This window comes from Atta cephalotes (assembly GCF_000143395.1).
Source record: "Atta cephalotes unplaced genomic scaffold scaffold00051, whole genome shotgun sequence".
NCBI classification, from domain to species: domain Eukaryota; kingdom Metazoa; phylum Arthropoda; class Insecta; order Hymenoptera; family Formicidae; genus Atta; species Atta cephalotes.
Genome location: NW_012130115.1, coordinates 999,553 through 1,012,357, shown reverse-complemented (window position 1 = coordinate 1,012,357; position 12,805 = coordinate 999,553). Strand labels below are relative to the sequence as shown.

Genomic DNA, 12,805 nt, shown 5'->3' with positions numbered 1-12,805 from the left:
TAATTTCAATTAATTGCCAAATGCAATTGGTCAGCACCGACCGCATTTGACAATGGAACCAGGACAAGATTGAAATCAGCTGACCAACTCAGTATCTTAGATTAGTATACTCCTATCGTGAACGAAGAATTCAGAAATCGAGTAATAAGCGTACATACATCAAATATGTTATAATCTAAAAGTAAGTTATAAAGGATAAGTTATGATCTAAAAGTGTCACACTATATAGTGAATGAAACAGTACAACATTATCTCTTGGTAATGCGATAACCGAGCTGTGCAACATCATTGACCGCAAGACAAATCACCGACAAGACATTTTGTAAAGTATTTGTAATTAAAACTTTTTAACAAACATTAATTCTGTGAATTTCTAACTCTTCGGCCTAAAGGGTTAGAAATTCACAGAATTCTCGTTATTATTCCTCGAATCCTCGTTATTATTCTTATGAGAGATACAACAGTTTAACTAATATTATTCTTATTGTTTACTAACTAATATCATCATACGAGTATGATATTATCCCATCATACGAGTAACTCCGTACCCTGAAACTTTATACGAATTTTATATGAATATTTTTTTCCGAAAATACATCTTTCCGAGTGTAATCCAGTGTTTTGACTTTTTTGTGACATCCTGTATGTAATTTACAATATTTAAAATTTTACTAGAGAGAAAAATTTCAAATAAAGATATTACGTGCCTGTAACAATAATTTGGCGCAGACCAGACAGTCAATACAGTCTCGTTAAAGTGCCACTTGTAGCCCTCCATTACTAGTTGATGAGCTCGACATATCATATCGATATCATTGGCAGAATTGAACTGAGCTACCACGTCGCTACCAAAGAGATAACCGGCGCCGCGCGGCGACACGCCCCAGCCTTGGGTATCCTCAGGATCTGACCATAGTAAATCACACATTGGTCCATCGTGAGGAACCTGCATCATTAAACGGGAAGTATGTAACACTTCAACGCTTAAAAAATCAAAGATTTTAAACTTTTAAATATAATAAAATTTAATTGATATTGAAACTGTGCGGTGATGAATAGGGCAGTTGTTCATCAAACACAAAAGATTCAAGTTCAATACCAAGACTTATTGCTGTCCCGAATTTTTAATATTAAGCATTTTGAATAACAAATATTCAAAAATATATAAAAAGAACATAATAAATAAAAGGAACAACGCTGAAACTTTTCTGCTGAAAGTTTTGTATTTAAAATAATTCCGTTAACAATTAATAGAAGAATTAATCGTAAATGTTTCGGCCGAAATCAAGCCATCTTTAGTATATCATATAAATAAAAATTAGTGTAAATTAAATAAAAATAAAAAGTGTCAAATTGATAAAATAGTTATAAACAAAGTTGATACAGAAGTCAATAAAATAAACATAATAAGATAATAAATCAGGTTTATATTAGATTTGTTTTCTGTTTTTGCACTGGTTGCACTAGTTCAAAAAGTATACGTTAAAGCGTTTTCTGTTCTCAAAATGGCGTCAGCTGTTTTTTGTGCAACAGAACTCATGAAAATTCACTGGCTGCATTAGTACAGTCTGTTCGCATTGCTTGCAATCTTCAAATATTTTTGCACTTAAAAGAAGATAGATATAGAGGATGTCCCATTTTAATTGATCACCTCAAATATCTCTTGAACAATGCGTTAAGGAAAAATGTTTCAAATAAAAGTTTTGGGACTTTGATGGGAACATAACATAATATTGGTTTGACCTTGGATGGCGTTGTTAAGATGAGGGCAAGACTTTGAATATTTTTAAATGGAACCCTCCATATTTCATTACATATTTTTATAGCTTATTTCCAGAACAAGTTAGCATTAGCATTATCTAAAGTGTCCGAGCGATGATTAAAATCTCTTGAATGTTGTTCAGTATCATGACCTGGATAACATTTGTCAAGATCAATCATTGGAGATTATTCCTTTTATTTTCATTTTTATACTAAAAATTAATTTCTATCTAAAAATGAAAATAAGAAGTACAACTTGCATTAATCTTGACAAATATTATCCAGGTTATGATTCATTCAAGAGGTTTTAGCCATTGATCGATGCTAATTGCACCTTAGGTAATGCTAATGCCCCGACGGTAATTTTCAAGTCTTATATAACACGCAAAATAAATGAAAAAATATATTTTATTATATTGTTTTGAAAAATTCTCGAGGTAAGCTACAAGAATATGTAATGAAAAATGGAAAGATTTCCTCCTGGAGAGAAAAAGAAGAAAGATGAACTGATGCAAAAGTTCAGCCAAAAAGAACAGGCCTTTTATTCCTTGCCTGCATATTTACACTCAATTCTGGATAGTTTAGCTCAATTCAGTTCTGGTGCAATTTTGTATAGGAACAAAAAACAAACTTAAAGATAATGATGATACAAAATGTTTTTGTAGGCTTATTATCATTTATATTTTTATCGTTTTATTACTCATAAACTCTCGCACTTGTACAAAGTCTGTTTTCTGTGACTGAACTAGTGTACACTAGTGCTTGCACTGATTCCAGACCTAAGGTGTGTTCGCATTGCATGCAGTTTTTGCACTCAACATTTTCACTTTCTTCTCTTCTCTTCCAAAAAACGTTCTACTATAAGATAAAAATGGCGTCCCATATTATTTACAAGGAAATATTAGATTCGCGTGATGAAAATGAAAGCATCAATGTAATTCCATCATTAACCAAATTCTTAATTAAAGATGATGCTGTTTATGTTAATGATGAGTGTACAAAAATGTTTTTGTATGTAGACTCGCTATCATTTTTACATATATTTTTATCGTTTTATTACTCAAACTCTCGCACTATTTGTACACTCATTGACTAAAAGGTTGCAACAGATTTTTTTCTATGGCTTTCGAAATGCAGTCTACTCACCTACTTATGGATTCATAAGTAAGAACTAATCGCTCAGTGAGCAGACTGCATTCCGAAACCCATTAAAAAATGTTGCAATTTTTTAGTCAGTGAATGTACAAGAGGCTTTTTGGCTAAAAAGAACAGGCCTATTGACTTCAGATCTAGTGCAGCCAGTACAATGAACTCGTGCACTGAGTTCTGTTGCACTGAAACAAAAAATAGCATCGCTGACATCATTTTAGGAACAGAAAACGCTTTAACGTACAGTTTTGGAACTAGTGCAACTAGTGCAGGAACAGAAAATAAATCTTTTGATTAAGAATTTTTTAAATGATGGAATTGCATTAAGACTTTTATTTTCATCACGAATCTAATACTTCCATGTAAACAATATGGGACATCTTTTTATCTTGCACTAGAACTTCCACTTTTTTATTCCTTGCTTGCACGCTTAATTCGTTTTGGATTGCATTAGTTCAGTTCAGTTCTAGTGCAATCCTAATGCAGGAACATAAAATAAACCTATTGATACCAGTGAAATAGTTTATAAATGATATAGCCCTAAATGTTTATTTGAATTAATAATTTTATGGTAATTTCTTTCACGTTAAAATTCACGTTTTGTATTATTACATAACTGGGCCGATATGAAAGTTCCGTGTTCAGCACAACAGCACTATCAGAGCCACTTAAAAAATATTTTACTGATAAAAAATTAATAATAAATTTCAAGATATAAAAATACTAGAAATAATAAACCAATCACAGTAATGTGTCATGGAGAATAGAAAATAATAATATCAATAAACAAATTAAAATAAAATCTAATTCTCCATAGAGCAAACAAGTTCCTGAAATTAATTTTGTAACTTTAGGGACAGTTCAGTAACATTACAATATTATTATATAGCTTTTTATCATGTGGCTGCGTTCAGTAAAAAAAAAATAGCTTTACAATTGTTGTAAATCTGTAATATGATTGCTTCATTCTTAGTTCCTTATCCGGACGTAAAAACCAATCACATTAAAGAATCTTATAATAATTGTGCAAAGCTGCTTTTTCTGATACCGACACTGTCATTAATAGTTAGAACTAATACCAATTCTGAATTTTTTTTACAAAAGCTTATACTTTCTTTTTATAAAAATAGCAATTTTAAAATGGTTCTTTAGTAAAGGATCGAAAATTTGGGGTGCCATTACAACCCAAAATTACAAACATCTTCATAAATTGGATAACATTAAAACTATATAAAACTGTCTATATCTTAAATAGTACAAAATACACGAAAACGTGCAAGTATTGAAAGAAAAAGATACTTCTTGTACAATTTATTTTTATAATAATTTGGTAACATGACATTGTCGAATTACAATGTGCATTGCAAGCAAGATTTTTATAAAGAAATATTGTAAAAAGAAAATTGAAGAGAAAAGGAAAAAATTATTGCAATAAAATCAAGAGCTATATTTTCACCAAACGAAAATAAGTTGAGATTATGTTAATCTTAATATCTTGCCATTTTAACATTAACCCTTTGTGGTCACGTAGAGTCTAAAGAACTCTAAAAAAATTTTTCTCCAGGTGACCACAAAGATTTTACGAGAGGTTTTACATCTCTAAAAAAAGTCATATTCTTATGTTAAATAAATACTCTTTTATATAATAACTTCACACTTTGTTATTTTAAAAACCAGTTTCTTTTATTCTTCAGAATAAATACCTTTTTTGAAACATGAATTATTGTACTATTTTTTTTTTCTAAGTATCATATCTGTAGAGTATAGCCATAAATTTTTATCAAAAGTAAAAAAATTAAAAATTAAAAAGTTATGATTTCTTTTTAATAAAAAAGTGTATCTTTCAAGAACTTTTACCTTGCAATTTTTTTTAATATGTTAAAATTAAAATTTTTTGAAACTACCACTGCATTTCCATGTTCTACAATTCAATAATTTTTATGATTTTAAAGAACAAAAGTTGTAAATATAGCAATCAATGAAGTGTTAGCAATTTTGTCCCCTATATGGGCGATAAAATATAAAATTCTCAGAAAGTATGATCACGAAGGGTTAAATATCTTTCTAAAATGCCGTTGACCTATTATTACTTGTTCATAACCATTACAATCATAATTTTTTAAACTATAATTTTATTTTTTTTTTTAGAAAGATCTTTGGCAATATTTGTGTGCAGTCAAAGAAATGTTTCCAATCCTTACCTGTCACTAAGTTATACATTAAAAGTTACATTTTCAATATTTTTCTCTCTCATTTCATCATTAATCTACTCTAGAATTTTGCACACGTCAAGTTCAATACTTCAACTTCATTATGTGTATAAAGAAAATAGACATTTCTAATAACTTGATTTACTAAAGAACCATCTTAATGAAATCAGTTTGAAGACTTTGAAACATACACAGTCACAGATCTATGAGGTATGTACAATCAAACAATATATTAAAACTGCAACATCAATAAGGCAAAATAAATAAATATCAATTCGATTGTTATAAAAGAATTATGATGAACAGAACGTAACTCACTTCTTGCTTTCTGTCGATAGTTCGAATTTGATCTAATGTTTGAATACTAGGCGATAATCCACCATGAACACAAAAGATCTTGCCATCGATAATAGCAGATAATGATAAATAATCGAATATCTCTGTGCAATATCGCCATACTGTTATACTGCCGTATTTGCGTAAGCACTCGTCATAAAACCCATAAACTTGTGTTATTTGCCGTGATTCATGATTTCCTCTTATTAAAGTAATTCTGTCAGGATAACGGACCTGTGACAGGACATGAACTATAATTATAATAGCATATCTGTCAGCTATTTTAGATTTAATTCCTCTTAAATAATTTGTATTCAAATATAAAGATAAATTAAAATTCATACATATATAAAATAAAAAAGCAACCTGTTTTTGCTTCTTAATCACTATTCAGAAATTTAAGATCATTAGATTCATATTATTTTATATTTTGGCATACCTTTAATGCAAGTAAAAGAAGAAATGTTTCAACACTATAAAAACCTCGGTCTACAAAATCTCCCATAAAAAGGTAATTTGTTTCTGGCACATCGCCACCTACTTTAAATAGTTCCTTCAAATCATAAAACTGTCCATGGATATCTCCACAAACCTAAAGAAAACACCATGTAAGATTTAACATGTTTAACATAATTCTGATTCTGACAATCTGATTGCTTTTTTTATGAGAAATAGAAATAATTACTGTCACAGGTGAATCAACACGTTGTACATTGCTCTCCTCAATTAGAATTTCTCGCGCCTTTGCGCACAGAGCTTTGACTTCAGCCTCCTTGATAATTTCACATTTCTTAAGCTGCTCGATTTGCCGATCCAAGTCACTGGACTCGGCCATTGTATAATGTGGAGTTAAATTAATTGAAATTGTTTACTGAAAATGCAGCTATTGCTAATTGTTCCTACCTGTAAGAGTCTTTGCAATCTCGGTTAGTGCTTTAAGACTCATAAAAGTGACATAAATCATGAAATAGCTGTCAAATGAACACGAGATTCAAGTAATAGGAATCAAGACTGCATACACATGGTGTGAAAGAAATTACATGCCACACATGGTACTTACGGGTTGTTGTCGTCGTCGTCGGCACTTGAGATTTCACTGCCGTGATCGATGCATTGAGCGAGCGAACCACCGCTGAATTTCTCTTAATCAAGTTACAGAAGAAAGATCTCAAACAGGTTAATGTTGCAAATCAAGCAACGAATCGCTCGTAGTTACTCTTACTGATACGAAACACCAAAGGTTACCAAAAGACTGTTTTTTATTCCTGCATTAGACTGCACTTAGAACTTGATTTCTTGCTTTTGTCAAATATGCTTGCTTTTATCAAACATGTCATTTTACTTAAGTTTCCAAAAGTATATATTAGCTCAATCACAAGAAAACATACCTCAATTATATCAAATTGTTTAACATAAACATGGAGCTCTCTCTCGACGAGTGAAATGATAGTGAAGTGAAAGACTAATCTATATCTATATAACAAGGCGTAATGCTGAATTCACACTGGATCTGACGTGCGTCGTATGACGCTCTGCAACCAATCAGAAAACAGGGCCTCTATTCTTGAAAAGAAATTTATACGAAAAAAAAGAAGAGAGAAATACTATAGTATACGTAATGTATACTATAATATTTTTCTAATATTTCGTATATGTTTCTTTCAAGAATAAGGATCCTGGATTTTGCTTCGTATCATCGATACGAAATAAAATTCTGCTTTCTGATTGGTTGTAGAACATCATACGACGCATGTCCGATCCAGTATGAATCCAGCATAAGGTGAAATCATACGTGCGGTAAACGACTGCGGAATAGAAAATGCATTATTGGGCGCGTTAAAGTTTAGAAAGCGGCTAGCCTGCTCACCAAGCAAATGAGCATAATTGATTATTATTTATAAATCAAACCAATCATATTCAATCGCTCGGTAAGCATGCTTAGCCGCTTTGCTATCTTAAACTCGCCCATTGAAACAACCAATTAGTGCTATTCGAAATAACGCAGAATAACGTTGATTAGTTCAATGGGCACGTTCCGATATTCACTGCCAGTACTAAAAATCTGGATACATTCGTTTATGCAGTTATTGCCGCAGATGTTCGTTTATTCTACCTGTTAAAGGACACAATAGAGGAATAGGAATAAATTAATATTAGATATTAGGGCTACGTTCCAAAACTTCCTCTCTGGGACGAAGATTCTATATACTATACGTTTATATAGTATACGTTATTACGTGTACTATATATTTTGAATAAAATTTTCCTCGGAAAGTTTTGGAATATAGCCTAGGGATGCGTTCGGAGAAACGTTATTCGCTACAAATTGTTCGCAGAGCTGCAGATAGCGCTAACAAACATGATCATGACATCACTAATGATAGCGTGTCACATCACAACTGTGCGCTATCAACTCTATTTCTTTCGAGGTAGTATATTGGTAGCGTTAGCGTTTACAAATCCGTGAACGACCCTAGCGTAACGTTGGTAGCGTTTAACATTCGTCAAAGTTAGTTTTAAGAGGATTCTGTTCTCGAGTGTCACCAAACTTTTCTCTCTTAAAATTTCGTAGAGTAACATTACGTACGTAATGTGTGAATTTCAAATTTTATCATACGAATGCAATCTCAATTTTAATCTCTGCTGATAGCTTGACACTGGAGGTTGGAGTGAACGTAATTCTTGTTTGTGCATCTTTTCAGTTTCTGCGAAGTGCAATTCGTGTATTTGATTTTATTATAAATGTGAAAATCGGAATATTTTGTTACTGACAATTTTTAATTCCCGTGTACGGAAAAAAAGTTACTATTGCGGTATAACGTGGCAGGGTATTTTGCTGTAGATGCTTAAGATTCTTATTAGATGTAGATATGCTTCTTCTTCTGAAATCGACAACGAATACGCAAAGGTTCTTCCTTTTGTTTGATTAATTTACTTAATGTAACTATTAATTTTTTCTAGTTTCTATATTGTTCACTTTGGCAAGCTATCATAGAGATTGCAATTGAGATGGTGTTCTGTTATTCACTAAGAGAAAATAAAAAATTTACGTTACAAATACTTTACAAAACCTTAAAAATTTTAATTATAGAGAAAAGTTTGATTGGTGATTGAAAACAGAATCTCCTACATTAACTTAACCTCGATGAATATATCTCTCTGGTTACGCTACCAACGATACGCTAGGATCCTTCATGGAGCTTGCTAACGCTATCGCGCGATTGGCTCCAAGAACAACGTTGATAGCGTTTGCGTTCATAGCACGAATAGAACTCCCCGAACTCTGGGAATAGGAAGGAAGCAGTTGGCAACATTCTCATAAAAATAACTCGTTACCGTTACTGTTTTTTTGATTAAAAAATAATACTCGTTCTCGTTCGCAGACATCTACCAGGTGTATAAGCTTAAACCCGCTGTTTTTTAGTCAGAAAAATACATTTTTTTTCCTAGGAAGCAAAAACAAATTTATTCAAAGTACTTGCCCTCGCTATACATTTTTCCCATCTTTCGGGCAATTTGTATATACCAAAAAAATTCCTTATCTTTCGAGGCAAACCACTCATCAAGCCATTTTCGGATGTCTTCGTAAGAATCGAAGTGCCGCTCAGCGAGCACGTCGCCCATCGACAAAAACAGGTGATAGTCAGAAGGTGCCAGGTCTGGTGAGTAAACGGGATGGGGTAGCACTTCCCAGTTGAGTGTCTCCAAATAGTTTTGGACTAAACTATTGTCGACGTGTGCGATGGTGCGTTGTCGTGGAGGAAAATCAGCCTGTCATGCTTTTTCCAATAATGCGGCCTTTTTTCACGCAGAGCACGGTGCAATTTGATCAGTTGTTGATAGCGATGAGCATTAACAGTTTCACCAGATTTTAACAGCTCGTAGTAGACGACACTCTCCTGATTCCACCAAACACACAGCATCGTCTTCCGTCCGAAGCGATTTGGTCTTGAGGAAGATGTTGATGGTTGGGCGAGATCAAGATTTCTTGCGTTAAGGATTCTGAAAATAGATACACTTTTCATCGCTTGTCACAATCCAATGCAGGAACGACTTTCTTTTTTGTCTGGCAAGCAGAATTTGTGTTTTGGCGTTGCTCCATCTGTCTATCGTTCAGTTCATGCGGCATCCGGCATCATTTTCCGATCTTTTAAACCTTCCCCATGTAGCCGCATGGAAATGGCTGCTTGAGAAACATCCAATTGCTCAGCAAGCATTTTTGCGATTGGGTATCGTCCTCGTCCAAAAGAGCCTGCAATTGACAGTCCTCAACCTGGCCGATTTTCACGCTTCTTGTCACTCAGGTCAAAATTGTCGTCATTGAACCGGCGAAACCAATCTCTGCACGTTGTTTCCGATAAAGCATTGTCGCCATAGGTCTCCACAAACATTTGATGCGATTCGGCAGCCGATTTCTTCAAATTGAAACAGAAAAGCAAAGCTTCCCGCATGTGCTTTTTTTTTAGCAAAAAACTAGACATGATTACGAAAGAAAAAATGTATGTTGTTGTATGAAATTGCTGATGATATGCACTTAATGTTGACAGATGTCAAACACATAAAAAAAGTGTGTTGTGTGCCCAATAGCTTTGTACGCTCACTAATGCCACCTATGAGCAAACAGTGAATTTAAGCTTATACACCTGGTATTCATGACGTATGCGCAAAATTACAATTTCAGGGTTCATTCCACATAAACCTTCCTAAGGAGTTAACAGTCTAGTATATATAAAAATACTAAATATAAAAGTCTGTGATTAAACTCCAAGCGGATAGGATAGGTTTTTTATTCGGGTGTAACCGATAAGACAGATTAATGATTTGCGATACGTAGTAACACTTTAACAGTCAATATCTCAGCTCACAGGGAGACGCTTTTTTTGCTTTCATTCTTTCATTTCATGCAAAAACACATCGAATAAGCCTAATTTTATTGATTTTTGTGGTTGTACTAAACTATATAATTACCAAAATTTCTTCAGAGAAATCTCTGAAATACTTGAAAGTTTAATTGAAAGGAAGCGGATCGAAGCCTTTAATATATCAAATAAATTGTAGTTTTGAAAAAGTATAATTGCTTTTACTTGCCAATAAGAAAATTTACTTTGAAGTGAATTATTTTTCTTACAGATAATAATATAAATAAGCGAATAAGATAATCAACGATGTACTGTTTGTTTGGCGAGAAGTGTTTTATTAGAGACGCGTATGTAATTATATTCAATTATATCATATATACAATATGTATAGTATGTATAATATTGGGTGTACAACTTTGCTTCCGCCGTTTTCCTATAGATGGTTTTAGCGGTAAGTGGTGGTCGAAATAAATAGATCATAGACGTCACAATAAACTTGGGCATCCGTCAACATAACCCCATAGAAACATTAGTCGATTTATGTCTACATCATAAAGTTATTCTCGAATGAAAATGTCAGTTTACGAGCCAAATTTTCATCATTTGCGGGAGGTTTTAATTTTTTGCTTCAATATGAAGAAATCTGCGGCTGAGGCTCATCGAATGCTCTCAAATACTTATAGTGAGGCCGCTATTAGTGAAAGAACGTGTCGTGAGTGGTTTCAACGCTTCAAGAACGGTGATTTTGACGTCGAAGACCAGCATAGCGGTGGAAGAGAGAAGGTTTTCGAAGATGCAGAATTGGAGGCATTACTTGAGCAAGATTCGTGTGTCATTGATCGAAACAAGTGATAGTCAGAGGGAGCAACGTCTGGAGAATACGGCGGGTGGGATAGGACTTCCCATTTCAACGTTTCCAAGTATGTCTTGACCACTTTCGCAACATGGGGTCGAGCATTGTCATGCTGCAAAATCACTTTATCGTGTCTCTCGTTGTATTGCGGCCGTTTGTCTTTCAATGCTCGGCTCAAACGCATCAATTGCGTTCGATCGCCTGTGATTGTTTCAGTCGGTTTTAACAGTTCATAATACACTACGCCGAGCTGGTTTCACCAAATACAGAGCATGATCTTGGAGCCGTGAATATTCGGTTTGGCCGTCGACGTGGAAGCATGGCCGGGAACTCCCTATGATTTTCTGCGCTTGGGATTATCGTAATGAACCCTCAGTCACAATGCGATGCAGAAATCCCTTCCGTCTTTGCCTTTCAAGCAGCTATTCACAAGCAAACAAACGCCGTTCAACATCTCTCGGCTTCAATTCGTACGGCACCCAATTTCCTTGCTTCTGAATCATTCCCATGGCTTTGAGGCGTTTTGAAATGGCTTGTTGAGTCACTCCCAATGATCGTGCCAATTCTTCTTGATTTTGACACGAGTCTTGCTCAAATAATGCCTCCAATTCTGCATCTTCGAAAACCTTCTCTCTTCCACCGCTATGCTGGTCTTCGACGTCAAAATCACCGTTCTTGAAGCGTTGAAACCACTCACGACACGTTCTTTCACTAATAGCGGCCTCACCATAAGTATTTGAGAGCATTCGGTGAGCCTCAGCCGCAGATTTCTTCATATTGAAGCAAAAAATTAAAACCTCCCGCAAATGAGAATTTGGCTCGTAAACTGACATTTTCATTCGAGAATAACTTTATGATGTAGACACAAATCGACTAATGTTTCTATGGGGTTATGTTGACAGATGCCCAAGTTTATTGTATGACGTCTATGATCTATTTATTTCGACCACCACTTACCGCTAAAGCCATCTATAGGAAAACGGCGGAAGCAAAGTTGTACACCTAATATATAGAACATTGGAACTTACATGTTACTGCAATCCTTCGTTTCGTACGATACGTTACTTGGCGAAGTACACTTTCAACCGTACGTACAAGCAGGTATTGCAAGATACCGATTGTACCCGCGTAAATTGTGACGTATATAGTAAAATTTCTGGAATCGAAGAGGAAGCAATCTCTTCCCCACTTTCTAAGAATTGTGAACGTGTTGCGATGCGTTTTACCACGTATTTTCTTGCGTCTTTCTACGTATTTTTTTTATTCGCGAGTTTATCAATCTTTATATTTTATGGCTTATATTTCCACGGCATTGATGATGTTGATGAGCACATTGGCGACTTTGATGCTTTTTCCCCAAAGCATTCCCAATATCTTGCTTTTTTTTTCGATGGTGATGGACTTGGCGGTCTTGAGGACAAGAATATTCCTTTCGCTCAATTGATTTTTGGCATATATATATTCTTTTACTTGGTCCAATGCTATCTTAACGCTCGTAACTGAAGTTTATGATTGAATGAAAAAAAAACTTTATACACTGTCTACATACATTGTATATATGTACTGTCAGATAGGACATGTCGCGATGCCTTTAATAGAAAATACATACGTACGTACGTACGTACGTACATACATAC

General features: G+C 34.2%; 1 protein-coding gene across 1 annotated transcript; it reads right to left on the bottom strand.

Moving 5' to 3' along the window:
• Window positions 1-697: 697 nt before the first annotated feature.
• LOC105622973 (serine/threonine-protein phosphatase 4 catalytic subunit) lies at window positions 698-6,291 on the bottom strand (the record flags this gene model as incomplete). The annotated part of the gene is made up of 4 exons (XM_012204377.1): window positions 6,142-6,291; window positions 5,896-6,048; window positions 5,439-5,690; window positions 698-946 (listed from the first exon to the last, which is right to left on the bottom strand). Coding segments are annotated over exons 1-4 (804 nt in total), but the record flags the coding sequence as incomplete, so codon positions are not given.
• Window positions 6,292-12,805: the final 6,514 nt, after the last annotated feature.